The 18,631-nt window shown below is 44.2% G+C and overlaps 1 protein-coding gene across 1 annotated transcript; it reads right to left on the bottom strand.

The window, feature by feature from the left end:
* Nucleotides 1-2,927: 2,927 nt before the first annotated feature.
* Nucleotides 2,928-3,884, bottom strand: LOC146853907 (olfactory receptor 8G17-like). The gene has a single exon (XM_085650964.1). The coding sequence runs from the start codon at nucleotides 3,882-3,884 to the stop codon at nucleotides 2,928-2,930; it is 957 nt and encodes a 318-aa protein (XP_085507090.1).
* Nucleotides 3,885-18,631: the final 14,747 nt, after the last annotated feature.

Below are 18,631 nucleotides of genomic sequence, written 5' to 3' on the forward strand. Positions count from 1 at the left end.
CAAACAGCAGATTATCAGAGCCACAATCTCAGAGCTGTACACCTCTCTCCTCTCATCACAACCAGTAAATGGCAATGTTTCCCTCTCTTTTTTTCACACATATACATGTTCATTTCAAATCACAGTCCTTCCCACATTTTTTCAAATGGAATCACACATTTCTATTGGATGCAACTTTCAACCCCTTTTCCAAATCATCCCTTCCCCCAACATGACTTCTGCCTGCTACCATAGCAACAGCTCATGGAACACTGGTGTGAGCAGAGAGGTCAGTAGTTCACCACACAATGTTTCAAATCCAAAGAGCAAGAGTGCTTGACTTTTCAAACCTAATAGCAAATCCAAAGTAATATTCTGTGGGAACACATTTTTCTGAACAAATACAAAACATGCTTCTAAAAATGTACACATACAGCCTAGTTTTAACTGTAAAATGATTTGAAACAGCCAATGAGTTATTTTTATTAAAAAAAATATGTATGCCTCCATTTTACAACTGTCTTTCATTTCATATTGCCATTCTACTGAAAGACACCTCCTGAGTGCATCCACATCTCCTTGAAAGATGTTCACAGTGTGGATTGTAGGTCACAGCTATGTCTTCTGGAGTGAAAAGTATGCAGAAAAAAAAGGTATGGTGAGAGATCTTGCTTTGCCAAATGTAGACATTAAATGGATTGGTCAGAGAGCGTTAAAGTGGCACCAATTAATGCCTTTGGTGAAAACCTTGCTACATCTCCCACAGCCTAACCTTATTATTGTGCACTGAGGTGGAAATGACCTAGGCACTTTAACTGGGGTAGGACTGGAAATGCTTATTAAGGACACCTTTCTGCAATTGATTTCACTTTTTCCACAAACTGCCTTTGTATATTCTAATATATGCCAAAGGCAAAAGTGGAACTGGTCCAACCAACATTGTCCGCAGATTGACAAAGCAAGAAAGCACGTCAATATATCTGTTTCTGCTTTTCTCAGAGACTATGGTATGGGTTCTATATACCACAACAACTTGCGTTACAACATGCAAGACATTTATAGAGGAGACGGTGTACATTTCAATGAAGAAGGGAACAGAGTCTTCCTCTTGAACTTTAGACTCTGCATCGGTACTTACTTGTAGGCACCGAAAAACACTCAATAAACACAAGGGCTCTTTTTAGAGCCACCTAATATCTAAACACTTAAACTTGATTTTTTTTTTTTTTTTTTAATGTTTTTTTCGGGTGCGCACTGGGTGCGCGCACCTCGCGATGTTTTTAAAAAAAATTAAAATCCTACTGTGACCCCCTTACAATGGCTAGGGGGTCAAGAACTCCCTACCCTGCCCCCTATTCATGGTCTCCACCTTTCCTTTTCAGTGCGACAGACAAAATGGCGGCCGACACTGCCTGATTTCGACAGATTCGAATGTTTACTGACATCTAACAACCAATCAGAATTACGCTCGCGCACGGCAAGGTGCGCGCACAGGGCTTGCTCAGTGCGCGCACGGTACGCGCGTATAGATATTGATATGCTTTTAAATGCTATTTTCTCAGGAAATACTGAACAGATTTACACCAGACCTGCAAAAGGCACTTCCTTGACCTTATAGCTACCTCTCTGCCTATTTTCAACTAATTCTGTTCAGCCGTTCGGGCTGTAGCTGTGTCTAAAGGTCCTATGGAAAAATGCATGGGGAAAACGCATTTTGGGACCCCCCCTTTTTCTCAGCACTCGCTTGACGAATCACCCCGAGACTTTCAGGGTAGGAGCTGAATGGAGCGCCCCATTAGTTTTGAAAATTTCGCGAGGATTCGTCAACCGGCGCCAAAGTTATTCAAAATAGAATTTTGAGATTTCCAATGGAAACACAGTCCTAACTATAACTATCTACTGGCGACCGCCAGTAGATAATATATATATATATATATATATATATATATATATATATGTATATATATAAAAGATATTTTGTGCAATTATATTTTTGACATTTTATATATTTTTTTCAATATTATTGTACTTACCAATATTATTATATAGGATGGCGATATTTTTGACATCGATATTTATATCTCGATTTTGAGGTATTAGGATATTTTAGGTGTTGATATTCTGTCAGTGAACCCAGGAATACCTTACAATCTTTGTGTTGATAAATTAGAGTATCTTTGAGAGATCTTGCTAGTATAGTGACTTTTTTTTGTTGGGTGCCCAAATAAAATGTGATGTTTTCTAAAGAACTGCCAATGTATTTAAAATATATCGGTTTGATTAGATCTGGCAAAATAGTATTCACGATCAGATGTACAGTTCATGCAAAGAGGAAGATAGAGAGATCTCTTAATCCCCTAGATCACAGTGATAGAGGGCATTTCTGGTTCCAAGTAGGACCAATTGAAATGTTGTTTACACCAGCATATTCATCCATTATTTCTGGGATTTCATTTCATGCTTGTTAAGCGAACTTTCGAGATTACATTATGCTAAGTCATGCAATTAATATTTAATTTGAGTAGAAATTCTATTGTGGTAGCATGGAAACAAATAGAACAAATAGAACACATGCTGCTGTTCTTTACATCTCAAGCGATTTTATGCTATTTATTTTTAGTTCAAAATTCGTTTTTCTATCCATAATGAATATAAAGGTATTTGTTATAATAATAACTCTAAATCCCAGAGTGGCATTTCTTTTGATTTTGCATAATGTTTTCGGAATTTTGCATACTTACTTCAAAGGAAATTTATCAAATTTTGCCCAGACCTAGCTCCAAGTAGGGACCTCAATAATCCCCAAAAAATAAAAGGACAAGATGAAGTATAGATTTTATAATAGTTGTTGTATATGTTAAGTAAAAGCCCCTTCCTAAATATCTCGAATTTAGTGCATGCAGCACTCCTGAATAAAAAAGATGTCTGCCCCTGGAAGACTAAAAATGTCACTGTAAGCCACAACCCATTTTCCACACACACGCACTTCCTCCTGATTTCCTTAGGGCTGTTTTGACATCCTGGTTCCTTAAGCTGTAGATTATTGGGTTAAGCAATGGAATCAATACAGTAAAGAGCAAAGATGCCACACTATCCTGGGCTAACGAGGAACTGTGACTAGGATTTAGGTATAGGAACATACCAGTTACATAGAAAAGTGTGACACTGGCGAAGTGTGATGAACAGGTGGAGAAGGCTCGTTGTCGACCTTCAGAGGAGTGGATCCTCAAAATGGTTGAAATGATGTAACTGTATGAAATGAGGATAAGGATAATGGGCCCCACTAAAAAGGTGGCAGCTGAAAAAAGCACCAGCTTCTCATTGACAACAGTACTGGAGCATGAGAGCTTTAACAGTGGAATAACATCACAGAAGAAATGGTCGATCCTATTCGATCCACAGAAGGACAACCTGAAAGTGCCAATGGCATGCATCATCGAGTTAGGGATGGCAATACAATATGAAAAAATGACAAGATGAACAGAACGTTTCCTGGTCATTATGACTGTATAAAGCAGTGGATTGCAGATGGCTGTGTATCGATCATAGGCCATAACCACAATAATAAAAACCTCTAATCCTGCCATGCAGACAGACACAAAAAGTTGTATCCCACATTCAGGAAATGAAATGACATTTCTTTCTAAGAGGAAACTGGCCAGGAGTCTTGGCATAAGATCTGATGAATAGCAAGTGTCTATAAATGCCAAATTACTGATAAGGAAGTACATTGGAGTCTGAAGATTCGGAGAAATTTGAATCAAGATCATGATAGAAATATTGCACACCAGTGTAATAATGTAGATAAGTAGAAATATTACAAAGAGTGGAACCTGCAGCTTTTTGTCATTTCTTAGTCCGAGAAGGATGAATTCCTTCACCACAGACTGATTTCCGTCTTTCATTCAGGATCAGAATGGGCCTGCCGGAAAAGAAGAAATTGAAGATGAATAAAGAATCCAATAGACATCTACACGTAGAGGAACAACAATAACTACAATTGCAGGATGAGCTTTATGCAACTACTCATATTGTATATTAATTTTCATTGAACAATGTCATATTCTAGCAGTTCCCCCTCAAAATCTTAATAATAAATGCATTTCTAAAAATAACAAAATGCTAATATCTAGCACCGATAAGCAATTATAAGTAATAGATCTTAGATTGCATTGTAATCCATAATTTATGGAAAATATATTTGAAGATTCTCTATTCACTTTGCTTTGGCCTTTAAAATCGTCTTTAGAAATCAAGAAGGGTAAAAGGGACAATGAGTAATTTTCTTTATAAAGGGATCCAAAATAGAGAAAGCGTTAGAACAAATAAAAGTGTGTAGAGAACCATTATGAAAAAAATAATATAATATAGTGAAGATACACATTTCGGAGAGAAAATATACAGGGGCTTATTTACAAGCCCCTTGCGCCTCCGGTACGTCACTTTTTCCCATGTTAAAAGTGACGCACTGGGGGTGCAAGGGCCTTGTAAATAAGCCCCACAGTATATCCAATCTTTCATCGTAAGCGGTGAAGAAGGAAGATCAGAGAGAGTACAGGTTCCACCGTAGATTTAAACGAGAGTACTGAAATAGTGTCGTGTACAGACTAGTCAATAATAATACATCAGAGTGCAGGTAGAGTACTTTGAAAGAATACATCTAATGCAAGGTGTTAAGTACAGAAGTAGTAGCTTTGTATGCAAAGTATTACAGCCTTTGAGTAGCAGCTTATATAATCTTAAGGAAGGGTGAAGAGTTGACCTGGGCGGAATTTTAAAAGCACTAGTGTAATCAGAATAATTTGGTTAATTTTGCGCTATTCTTGTGAAACAAAATAACTGAAAATGTTGCGATTACACCCATTTTTATCATTTGGAGTAATCTGAGGCAAAAATATCTACCCAAGAGCAAAGGGATGGAGCGTGAGTGGCTACTGGCTTCTTTCGTCCCTTTTCTATTGCACTTAGCGGTGTTTTCTTACCGCAAAATACATCCTTAGGTTAATTTTTGATGCAAGTGTGCATATGTGCTTAGAAAATACTAAATGCAGGGTAATGCTCCTTGTGTAATCCCACATAAACTTGCATAAATTTGCATAATTACATTACAGCAAATCACACCAGTTACTCCCATCCCTAGTGAAGAGGGTGAAAGAAAAAGTAAAGTAACACTAACAGCAAACAAGTGGAAAATTGATATTTCGGTAGATGAGACATTTATTGAAGAGGAGCAATAACAACACCTATTAGAAGTTGAACAATCACATGGTTATTAAGGGATTTGCCTTTCTTGGAGACTAGGGAATCGTACATGTGACATATATGTCACACCAATCTGACATTTTCACACATCTCAGGAATTCCAGAGATGGCATGGAAGGCCTGGGCTCTGGAAAGGCGATGTGCCATTTGCCTAACTCACCTAGGACAGCCAACCCATGTTGCACACAGCCATTGGTGGCTCAGTGCAGTGGGGGATGGACACATATCCTGGCCTCTGGCCAAACACTACTGCCAACCGTTCCTGGGCGGCCAACCAGTGATGCGCATAGCATCAGTACAGGCCATGTGCCTAACCTACTATGGGCATCAAACCATTGATGTGCATGACTTCTGAACATGCAACAGTGGTTAGTCATGCAGCACACAGCATTCATCCACGCACAGTGGGGGACTAACCAAAGGGTCTTCTTCCTTCAACATCAAAGCTGGGCACCAAGCCCTCATCATGAGGCCAATCCCATTTGCAAACAATCTCTGGCTAGGCTATATGACACATCTACTGCCGACAGCCAACATCTGCTGTGCCATCCAAATGCCCCTCAAAGGTTGGGTGTCCATCTCTGGCTGTGTACAGCCTGTCATCAAGTCCTGTGCTCGGCCCTTGAAGGTTACCAACCAACAAAAAACAAAGCCTTCGGCCATGTACAGTTGAGGTTGGGTGACTCATCCACAGGATGCACAGCCTTCTTCTGTGCACAGCAGGGGTTTGCCACTGTACCTCTCAGGTGGCCTAGCCCTGTATCACCCATCAAGGACAGACAAACTGTGGTACTGTAAAAATCGGAACCGTGTAGGTGGCATGGTCCCACCATGCCAAGTTTGGTATCAGCGAACCGCAAATGAGCAACGTGGTATGTATGAGTGTTTTCGTTATGTTTCACTGATGAATTCACCGTGTATACGATACTACATATTGTATCCATGGGTTCCATTTTACAGTAGTAGCCATTTTGTGGTTGCCCTCACATAGGCTGCGCACTAAGGCCATGCCTAGGCTTAAAGGACACGTACACCTTCTGTGACTCCTCTCTGACCTGTGCAAGCCAACTCCGCTGCCCGAGGTCAATCCTGTCCGGCCGGTTCCTTTCTCGCGGCCTAATGTGATTTGCATCAGGGCTCGACCCATCATAAAGCCCCTGTTCGCACACGATCCCTGACTAAGCTGTTTTCACACCTGACTCTGTTTCCTACTTTATGGCTTGTTTTACGAGCAGGAGGTGCCCGTTTTATTGGGGTCTGCTGTTATCTGATGAGGGTTCTGAGCCTCGCTGGGTACAATGACTGCATGCTTAATGAACTGAAATGTGGGATTGTCATTATGGCTCTGCTGTTCCTTTGAAACTAAAATATGTGAATGACCACTCGTAAAACAGGGGCGGTGTTGCCCCCAAAGCGTAATTTTGTGTATATAAGTAAAGACTGGTTTTTGGTTCGGGAACAGTCTCCTGAGAACATACATCGTGTTGTACTTCTCGGATATCTGTGATTGGTCTGCAGCCAATAAAGACGTTCTTTGATTTCACCTAGAAGACTCTGTGTTTCTGTGGGTCTGCAACAGGAAGAATCCGAAGTCCTAGGGTGTGTTCCCCTGCACCGCTGGGTTCTAAAAACCCGGTACTTCAGTTAGCGCCCAACTCGGGGCGATTTCAGTGATACCGGTCCAAGCTAGAGGTTCGTGAGGAGCTTCGTGTGGAAATTCTGGAGGAAGGCTGCCACTTCATCGACCCCTGCATGTCGACGTGGTCCGAAAGTCTTTTCTGCGAGGATCTCCGCATCCTGACGGCTACGAAGGACTGCTGCCCTGATTAATCGCCCTGTTTTGGACCCTTGACGATTTGGTAGAGCGAAACAATTGAGAGAGTCTTCTGGTGAAGTCATCGATACCTCAGTTAAGTATAAGTGGAGCGTCTCCCAGTTTGTTTGGTATCCTTCGGGATTTTGGTATCCTTCGGGATCGCTTTGATTTGGGTCTTGCAAGTGCCAAAGCCAGAGGACTCGTGTATTCACGAGACTATCATATTCGATTATCCTTTGAAGTTTGAAACTAGACTAGTGAGCAAAGATGCCTGGTTCTAGTATATTTGGAAATTTGTTTTGTTTTGGTTGTAGAAGGGACTTCCGATTGGAGGATTCATGTCCGGTTCCTCAAATTGGAACTCCAACTTATGAGCTTTATGTGAAACATGGCGTGGGCCCCATTACGTATAATGAAGTATGGGTCCGATATACCAGAAAGGATGGCGTTTTAAAATGGCCCCAAAATAGTAGTTTCGACACAGAGATCCTAGATAATTTAGAAGTTAAATTGTTCAAGAAGAAAGCCCGGCCGGCGATGTTTGATTCCTTCCGCCTATGGCGAAAGGAAGCCAAACAAAAAGAAATTAAATTAGCAAAGAAACATAAAAGAGAGAGAGGTATGTCGATCATGCAAGCAGCTTTGCAGTTTAAGGATAATGAAGAGGACCGAATGGATGAGCAGTTGCATAGGCAACGCAAACTAGTCATTGATAAATGTTACCCAGTTTTGCCACCCCTTCAACAAGATGAGTCAAAAGAGAAAGAGAAAGATTCCCTAATGTCCCATTTGCTAAGTTCTCCACCCCCTTATGCGCAAAATGCTACAGCGCCTCCACAGCCCGTAAATGTGCAGCCTCCAGCTAATGCGCAGCAAGCTTTCCCGCAGCTGCCAGCTCCTCCTCAGCCGGCTCCTGTCCTGGTAGCACAGCCTTCCCAAGGGCCGCTTATTTTGCTACCTACCCCTTCTGCGCCCCTTACGACTTTTCCGAGCACATCAGCTGCCTCTCTTGGTGCCCTACCTGCTGCTACCCCTGTATCTGTATCTGCCCCCGTTTTCCTTTTCTCTGTTTTTCCCCCGGTTCTTGCCTCGACTTCTCCTTCTGAACGATAGCGAATAGCTAGTGCAGTCACTAGTCTTATATCACCCCTCTTTGGGTCGTCTACTACGACCCCTGGTCCACAGCATAAGCAGTTACGTAGTCAAATACCTGGTTCTAGAGAGAAAGAAGAACTGGACCGCATGGCACGTAGATGGATTGTTTATCCTTCTAGGTATGATGTAGAATCTGTTGTTAATGTTTTTCATCAGTGGGAAGCGCCACAACAGCGGTACGTTTTTGAGAAAATGTGTGAAATTATATGTGAGGAATTGGAAGATAATGATGTAGACTCCAGTCCGCAAGAATTGTGTCAAGTGCAATTTGAATTTGGAAAAGGTACGATTGAGGGTTCTGATGTTGAGAAAGCAGTTGCGACACTGCTGTCTTTCAGGAATGGGGATTGTCAGCAATCGTTGTTTGGACAGGAATTCCCTGAAGGGAAACAGTTAAAAGCGCGACAATACCCGATGCGTGAGGTTCCTCCAGTTTGGAGACCTGGTGATGCGAATGCTGTTCCACCTGTTCTGCCACATTTTCAGCGTGTTTGGGTACATATTCCCTGGAAACGATCTGAAGTATTAGCCCTTAAACAGACATTGCCTGACCCCCGTAAGAACCCTGCAGGATATTATAAGGAGTTATCGCAGACTGCAGAATCATGTGTCATGAACCTGGCAGACATAGATATGTTGTTCGGAAATGTTGTTCCACAGCCTTTGTGGGGATTGATTCGTAATGCAGATCATGCTGCAGAGTTAGGTGACACATGGGCTAATATCCTTAATGCGGACAATAGACAGGTCGGTGGTGCTAAGCCTGAGCCCGTGGTAGCAGAACTCCCTGGTAGAATAATTAATTATATGAAAACTTTAATGCCCGCAATACGTGTAAATTGGGATAAATTATCCGCGTGCAAACAGAAGAAAGATGAAACAGTGTCCGATTTCTTCACTAGGTTTGAAGAAACATTTATTGACCACAGTGGTCAAGACATGAGTACAGAAGGTGGCCAACGGTTATTTGTCGATAAATTTGTGCATAATTTGCTTCCAGAGTTGTGTAAGAAATTAAAAGATTCGGAGAGTTCTTGGGCCGTTTCCTCTTCAGCGCAAATACTGGCTACTGCACAGTATTATGAAAATAGGGATAAAGATGAGAAGGATAGAACAGATAAGAAAACGAAAGAGTTGAAAACGAAGGTTCTTTTACAGCAGGCTTATCCGCCACGTGCAGGTCAGAATAATTATAGGCAAACACAGGGTATCTATCAGCAACCCCAACAGTTTCAGAATAATCAGCAGATGTATGGGTATTATCAACCACATGTCCCTATCGGTCCCAATCAATGTTCGTATTGCAAGGAGGAGGGTCACTTTAAAAATAATTGTCTCAGATTGTTGCAACGCACAAATAATGCTTATGGCGCAAGAGGTAGAGGTGGCCAGCAAGCCCCAAGAGGTAGAGGGCATGGGAATGTTCCCCAGAACGCGCGTCCTCTTCCGCCTCAAAATACGATGAATAGTTTTGATCAGCAAGCCAATGCGACTGGCAAGACAGCGCAGTACTATAATAATGACTACTATGCAGAAGATAATAATACGGAAGGGAATGATTACTAGGACAGCCGTAGACAGAGAGAGGGAGTTGTTTCAGTGCCAGTGGACCAGAGCGGACCGTATGTTAAGGTGACTACAGCGGGTATAACAGAGCCCTTTCTGCTGGACACTGGTGCTGCAAAGAGTTCTATTATGCGCTCCAAACTCCCTGGCGCGCCTTTGTCTGGCGAAATGAATGTTTCCGTAGGTTTTTCTGGCGCCCCGGTTAGGAACCCGATCTCAAGTCCTATGGCCCTTTCTGTTGGACCTTGTGAGCTGAAAGCACCCCTCATCCTAACGACAGGATGTAATGAAAACTTGTTAGGATTGGACCTGTTGAAGAGATTACATGCAACATTATATTGTTCTCCCTCAGGAGTACAACTTACGCTGGGTAAGGAAGTGATTTCTCCCATGTATTTGTCAAAGACTGAACTACCAGCTGAATTGTCGTCTCTTCCTGATGCCCTTTGAGCCACTGGCCCTAATGATGTGGGCCTTTTGGAAATACCGCCGTATGTTGTCACTTTAAAAGCCAATGTTAAATTGCCCCGCATTCCCCAGTACAAGATCTCTAAGGAAGGTGAAAAAGCTTTATTAGCAATTATCTATGATTTAATTGAGAAGGATGTCATTGAAGAGACAAGAGGCAACGTTTGTAATAGTCCGGTTCTGCCTGTTTTAAAACGTACTGACCCTTCTCAGCCACCTGTTTACAGATTTGTTATCGATCTTAGAGAGGTCAATAAGGTTGTTGTGCCACAGTTTCCAGTGGTCCCTGATATAACCGCCTTGTTGACTATGATCCCAGCTTCCACTGCTTGGTTCTCAGTAATTGATGTAAAGAATGCTTTCTTTAGTATCCCGATTGCAGAGGAGAGTAGAGATATTTTTGGCTTTTGTTTAGGAGGTCGAAGCTTCCGTTTTAAACGTGCTCCACAGGGCTACTGTGAAAGCCCATCAATATACAGTCAGGCTTTAAAAGCACAGCTTGATGCCCTTGTTTTACCTAAAGGTGCTACCCTTATCCAGTATGTTGACGATTTACTAATCGCCGCAGATACTGAGGAGATTTGTAAACAAGCTACATCATCATTGTTGCGTCATTTGTCTACCTTCCATCACAAAGTGTCTCTCTCTAAGCTGCAATATTGTCGACAAGAGATGACCTATTTAGGTCATCTCTTCTCGAAGGAGGGAAGGAAGCTGACCCCAGAAAGAATCCAAGCCATTGCACAATTAAGCGTGCCAAAGACAAAGAGAGAAGTGCGTGCTTTCCTGGGCATCACTTCATTTTGTAGGCACTGGATCCCGAGTTTTTCTTTATTGGCAAAACCATTGCTAGCATTAACATATAAAGATATACCAAATCCTGTCCCATGGTCTGAAGAGTGTCAGTAAAGTTTTGTGGAATTACGTAAGGCATTACGTTCAGCTCCTGTGTTGGGTACCCCCGACTATAGTAAGCCTTTTACCCTGTATGTTTATGAAAGGGACGGTTGTGCATTGTCAGTACTGACACAGCCTTTTGGAGACAGACCGCGCCCATGCGCGTATTTTTCATCGACCTTGGACCCTGTAGCGAGGGCATTGCCAAGTTGCTTAAGAGCTACAGCGGCAGCAGCTGCGTCTATTCGACAGTCTGCTGGACTAGTGATGAGAAACACATTGATTGTAATGGTTCCTCATGCAGTGGACACATTGTTAAATAGGACCAAGACACAGCATTTAACTAATGCTCGATTGTCAAGTTACGAGTTGACACTGCTAGCAAGTCATGTACACATAAAGAGGTGCAATACGTTGTATCCAGCCACAATATTGCCAATTTCAGCAGACACAGATGAGGTTGAACAGCATGATTGTCTGTTCAGAACAGAAGAAGAAACAAAAGGGAGAGTGGATCTTAAAGATACTCCCCTGGTTGAATGTGATGGTACCTTATGGGTGGATGGTTCATGCTTCAAGCTTCCGAATGGTGATACGACTGCTGCGTATGCTGTCACGACTCTGCACACGATTGTTGAAACTGCACGCATACCACATAATTCGGCTCAAGCAGCAGAATTAATTGCACTCACAAGAGCATGCGTGTTGTCGAAAGGAATGAAAGTGAACATAAATACTGACAGTCAGTACGCTTTTGGTGTGGCCCATAGTTTTGGGCGTTTGTGGAAAGAACGTGGGTTCCTGACTTCGCATGGAGCTAAGATTCAGAATGGTGAGTTAGTGAATGATCTCCTTGAGTCGCTGACCTTGCCATTACAAGTTGCGATTGTGAAATGCAGCGCACACAAGAAGGTTACCGATGATGTTGGGCGTGGTAATGCATTTGCTGATGAGACCGCGAAAGAAACAGCAAAAGATGTGACAACCCGAATGTATGTTGCAGGCCCCGCAAGATGGGTTGGTGATGTTGGAATGTGTGAAGACACGATAGAGAGTGTGAAGTCCCTTCAAGCTGAAGCCACAGAGAAAGAATTAAGTATGTGGAAAGAGAGTAAGGGTAAATTAGATGAAAACGGTTGTTGGATTGATTTGTCAGAACACCGGCGATGGTTGTTACCTGATGCATATGTGCTTCCAGTGGTTACGATGGCGCATGGAATGGCACATATCAGTGTGAAAGGGATTTGTAAGTTGTTGGCTCCAGTATGGCAGAATGCTGGAATCCCTAAATGTGCAGAGAATGTAGTCAAAAATTGCATGGTATGTCTGAAATACAATCCTGGTAGGGGAACCCCAACTCCACCTGGTCATTTTGCGCCTCCATCATATCCTTTTGAAGTTCTGCAACTAGACTTCATCCACATGGAAAGATGCAACAATTTGAAATATGTACTGGTTGTTGTTTGTGCCTTTTCAAAATGGATAGAAGCATATCCCCTAAAAGACAATACTGCCTTATCCACAGCTAAAGCCCTAGTTAAAGAATTTTCCCCTAGGTTCGGAATGCCAAGTATGGTATGGAGTGATAACGGGAGTGAATTTGTAGGCCGAGTGATGAAGAATGTGTGTGAGGGACTAGGCATTAAGCAAAAGTTTCACGCTGCAAATCACCCCCAATCAGCTGGACTAGTAGAGTGCTACAATGGCACCTTGAAGCTTAAGTTGGCAAAAATTCAGGCGAGCTCCGGTCTTAAATGGCCTGACGCTCTGCCCTTAGCACTCCTATCAACAAGAATGACTTTACATTCGCGAGTGGGACTTAGTCCATATGAGATAGTGTTTGGCCGTCCGGCCAATGTATGGGGAGTGCCAAGGCCGACAAAGTTCAGTGAAATCGAATATCCAGTACTGCTTGATTACCTGTATGAATTGACGGCTAAATTGCGTGTCTTACACCAACAGGTTCACGATACTCTGCCCCAGGCCTCTGAAGCTCCAGGACACCCTATTAATCCTGGAACGTGGGTTCTAATTAAAAATTTTCAACGTACAAAGAATGATGAGCCCCGTTGGATCGGCCCCCACCTAGTCCTGCTATCGACAAGATCAGCAGTTCGAGTGAAAGGGAAAAAGAATTGGATTCACGGCATACACTGTAAGAGGATCCTTTTACCCTTACCGTATGACCGGTGGGCCCAGGAGGGGATCGCTGACTCCGAGGCTGAGACTGTGCCTAGTTTTGTGCCTTTTAGCGATGCACGTGTAAGGGGGACAAATACAGAGCGAGAAAGTGACGACTTTCTGCTGGAAGCTATATCGCCATCAATTCGATTGGATACCACAGAGCCTGAACTCTTGTTTCAAGACCAGACAGTGCCTGGCAGAAATAGGTATAATTTGAGGCCAAGAACTATGGACAAATAAAAATTATTTTTCTTTGATATCTTCAAAAGTGCAGCTCTATCACCTGAAAAACCTTTTGACTTTTTGTTTTTCGAACCACCATCCGGGTTCAGCTGCAGGGTCGCGGTGCCAAGACTTTGGGGTACAAGCCGAAGACGTTAGGTCAACGGTTCTGGTTGGTCTAGGGCGTTCCCTGAACTGACAGGTGTACTCCTTAGCAGAAGATACTCATCTGCCGCGAGCAGCACGATTAGAGGATGGAGTTTTTCAGGATGAAGAGGCCCACCGAGGAAATTAATTTCAAGAGCAGAATATGTAAAATAATGAATAGCAAATGTTTTGTAGTATTATGTCTGTTTGTGCTCTCTAGCATAATGATGTTCTGTAGGTTGTGTATTATTGTCTTTCCAAGTGTCATTTGCACCCACTGTACAGCCCACACCTCTTCCTACTGTTTCCCAACACTCTTTCCACCCTCTGCCAGAACACAAACAAGCTAGACGTGCTAAATTTGTAAACAATTTGTTCATTCAACTCCTGCACCAGCACCAACTAGGTATGAATACAACGAACTGCTGGGTGTGTGATTTGATGCCGCACACCATTAATAAGGGCATCCAATATCTAGTACTGCCATTCAGCTATAATGGTTCATCATGGGCATTCCAGACCATGTTTCTTTTTGCGCTTGAAACCTACTCCCAGCGACCACCGCGTTCCATTAGACCTAACTCGAATAATAAAGCCTTGATGAAAGGAGTTGCAGATATGAGTAGAGATATCGATGCATATACATCTATTCCCAAGGATGAGTTGCGAGCTTATGTAGGTTGGAACGTGACTGGGTATAGCATCAGTTTGGGTGAAAAACAGCGCAAAAGTTCATCTCCGATTTGGGTCGTACCCCACATAGATTGGTTCTGTCTACAAGGTAATGGTCAGAATCCAAGAGCTCAACTAGGGAAGAGTAACTGTACTGAGACATACACTTTTCCATCACAGTTTTCCCCTGCGTTTTTGGCTGCCAAGGGTACATACTTTGTCTGCAATGATCGAGCATATAATTGGTTGCCCCCTGATTTCTCGGGCACATGCTATGTTGCGAATTTGCTACCGCCAACATTTACTCAACCTCAAGCCACCCAGTCCACTAATACATCAGGGATGTTGAATCCTGAAGATATATATCACCCCCATTCAGCAGACTGGATACCTGCAACTTTGGTGGTGTCGTAGGTGGCCAGCTGCTGATGAAGGACCAGGAGGTCCGGGGCTGTCTGAAGGCGGAATGTCCCCAGCCCGCACTGGCAAATAAGGTGGGTCACAACCCTTGAAATTGATTCAAGAATGGCGACCTTCATCAAGAAATTTATCACAGACCCAAAAAAGGGTCTAGACCGCTCTTGGCGGTCTAGCCAGGATAAGGAACTAGGCGTCCTGGACCGCTCACAGAAATTCTCGACATGGCAGAAGACGCAAGGAGACTGGCCACTTGATAGACCCTACAATACTCTTGGGTTGGGCCCAAAGGGCTCCTCGTTTCCTCGGAAACGCAAATTGTGCTCTCTCAACAAAATGCAGACGCTCTCTCCTCATTAAAATCAAGCCAAGACTTGGTGAACTAGCTACCACAGAGGCTGGTCCTGTGGCGAACGGAGGTCTCTTCTGAGAGCCGTTCATAAAAGAACTTTCCCACTTCGACAACAATTTCTCCTCTCTCAACAAGGCTCAGAAATCCATTAAGGAAGTGCTCAGCCAGCAAATTTTGGGAGGGGCCGGAAGAGGTAGGGGGCGCTTCTCCAGCCAAGTGACCAATCCCAAACCCCACAGACTCCAGACTCAGCGCTCCATGCAGTTGCAAGGCCAGAAACGGTTCGGGGGCTACCATCCCTCGAGGGGCCGCCGCAATGGACGTGAGAGGATAGACGGCTTCCGGGGAGCCAAGAATGTACCAGGAGGCGTCACAGGTAAAGTTTATCACTTCTTTCCTACCAGAGGTGGGGGCAAGGTTGCGAGAGTTCCTGCACAACTGCGTAGAGATTACACAAGATGCATGGATGCTACAGATCGTCACTGGGTTTCACATAGAAGTCCACGGCGCACCACGCCAACGGTCTCGTCCTCGTCCTCTGGTATTCTTGTGAGAAGCATCGCAGGTGGTCGACAAGGAGGTGACAGAACTTCTCCAAAAAGGAGCCATCGTTCCTGTCTCCCCTCATCCCAGAGGCTTCATCAGCAACGTTTTTCTGGTTGAAAAGAAAGACAAAGGATTCAGGCTAGTGATCAATTTGCGAGATTTCAATTGGTGGGTGGCTACCGCCATTTAAAAATGGAAGGGATCCACCTTCTCAGGGATGTTTTTTACCAGGCGACTGGATGGTACAGCTCGATCTGAAGGATGCCTACCTGACTGTGCTTATCTTGCCCCCCCCCCAGACGATTCCTTCAGTTTCAATGGAGGAAACGGTTATATGAGTTCACTTGTCTGCCATTCGGTCTGTCCTCCACACCTTGGTGCTTTACCAAGCTGCTGAGACCAGTTATGGAATGGCTCCATGCACAAGGTGTACACCTCATAGTCTATCTCAACAACATCCTCCTGAAGCACCAAGAGGAGTCGGTGTTGCTCTCCCAACTGCGGATGACTCAATCCCTCCTACAAGACCTCGGGTTTATCTTGAACGATCTGAAGTCAGTATTCACCCCAGCGCAATGCTTGACCTTTCTAGGGTTCGAAGTTGACACCATGCAACAATGCCTGCGATTACCCCAGACGAAGATTCGTTTGATTTGCAGGGAACTGCGCCAGAAGTCACCTTCTCCCTGCGACATTTGGTTCGGATAGTCGGCCTTTTGTCGGCTTCGATCCAATCGATCTTACCTGGACCCCTTCATTATCCGGTGCTGCAACGCCTGAAAACTCAACATTTACATCTTATACCCAGCAAGTGGCCCTCTCTCCACAGGCCCACTCGGAGCTGCTCTGGTGGGTAAAGCACATGCAAGCGTGGAATGGGAGAGATGTTTTTGGCTCATCTCCGGAGCTGGTGATCGAGTTGGATGCCAGCCGCCTCGGATGGGGCGCCCATTGCGGAGATGTCACCACGGGCTGTCAATGGTCCGAACACGAGGAGTCTCTACATATCAATTGTTTGGAGCTCCTGGCGGGTTCTTTCGTGATCCGGACACTAGCGGCCAACAAGGCATCCTGTGCTATTCTCCTAAAGATGTACAATATCTCTATGGTGAGATACATCAATCACCTGGGGAGCATGAGGTCCAAGGTTCTGGCGGATCTGGCCAAGGACCTTTGGAATTATTGCCTCAGTCACAAACTGTCCGTCATGGTAGAATTTCTTCCGGGGAGCCTCAATCAAATGGCGGACTGGCACTCAAGGCACCTAGAGGATTACAATGCCTGGAAGTTCGAGCCCAGAATATTTAGTTAACTCATGGAACATTGGGGCTCTTGTCAAGTAGATCTCTTCGCCTGACGCCTCAATCACCAACTACCTCGCTTATTCAGTTGGATACCTGATCCACTTGCGGAAGCGACAAATGCATTTCTACAGGACTGGACTCCATTTCGAGGATATGCCTTTCCCCCTTCTCAATGATTCCCAGGTTCACAGCTCTAATCAGACGTCAGAAAGTGGAAGTGATCCTGGTGACACCAATTTTGAGATAACAAGTCTGGTTTCCAGTTCTACTGGAACTTTCTACAGATTTTCCAGTCCAACTACCCCAGACTCTTCTTCTGCTGATGAGCTCTAACAGCAAGTTGCACCCTCTGGTTCAGGAGAGGAACCTGACCCTTATGGTATGGAAGATAACAGGCGTTGTGGGGAAATCCCTGACCTTTCGGTGGGGGCTACATTCCTTATCAGAAATTCATGGTCGGAATCCACGATCAAACGATACAAATCGGCCTGGCACCAGTGGTCATGTTGGTGTCTGCAACAGGGTTATGATGCTGTGGGGGCGGGGGTCATTCAAGTGGTGAAATATTTATTGGGTTTGGCCGAGAAGGGATTAGCTTACCATTCAATTAATGCCAGTTCCTCTGCTATTTCAGCAGGTCATGCTCCTCTACATGAGATCCCGGTGGGTGAAAATCCCCTAGTTTGTAGATTGATGAGAGGTATTCGACTGTCTTTCCCTCAACGTCCAAAGTATACCTCCTTATGGGATGTAAACATGGTCCCCCAACTATTCCAATCCTGGCAGGATAATCTGTATCTTTCATGGAAACAACTAGAGGGAAAATTGGCCATGCTTTTGTGCCTGATCTCTTATAAAAGAGTATCAGTGGTACGAGTGCTAAAAGTATCTTCTCATGTTTTCACAGTGGAAGGCGTGTCCTTTACAATTGGCCAACGGACAAAATCCAATACTAGAGCAGTGCATTATTCGGCCTTCCCAGGTCATTCGAAATTGTGCGTGGTTCGCTGCTTCATGCATATGAAACAATGACGGAAGAGTATCACCTCCCTGAGATCTCACAACTTTTTCTTTCATTAAAGAAACCTTTCAAATCAGTTTCTTCTGCTACAATTTCACTCTAGGTGTGATGGGTTTTTCAGGAAGCTGGAATAGATACCTACACCTTTGGCGCACATTCTGTGAGGGGTGCCATGGCATCAAAAGCCTTCGCACTGGGGAGTCATTAGAGGACCTCCTCAGAGCAAGGGTTTGGTCCGCTTTGAACTAGCATGATCCAAGCCTCCGTTCCTGACATAGAACGTAAAATTTCCTAGCTATCGTAAAGGAAAGCTTCAATTCTATTAAGGACACAGAGGCAAGGATTATTCCCCTCTATTGTACCTCAACTGCTTATTAAGGGTGGGCGTAGTGGGGCTACGTGAAGCAGCGCGTAGTGTGCCCAAATCTATGCATACTTCGCGCTCCGCGTAGCCCCACTACGCGCCACCCGCCTCCCGCCCGCCCTCCTTTTAAAACATACCCTGAATTTATAATAAATAAAAGTAAAGACACTTACCTGAAGCGCGGCGTCTCCGGGGCTCCCTCTACCTGGTTTCCAACTTCTTGCGAGAAATGCGCATGCGCAGACGCCCGCGCATGCGC

The sequence above is a fragment of the Triturus cristatus genome, chromosome 4_1 (genome assembly GCF_964204655.1).
Source record: "Triturus cristatus chromosome 4_1, aTriCri1.1, whole genome shotgun sequence".
Lineage (NCBI taxonomy): Eukaryota > Metazoa > Chordata > Amphibia > Caudata > Salamandridae > Triturus > Triturus cristatus.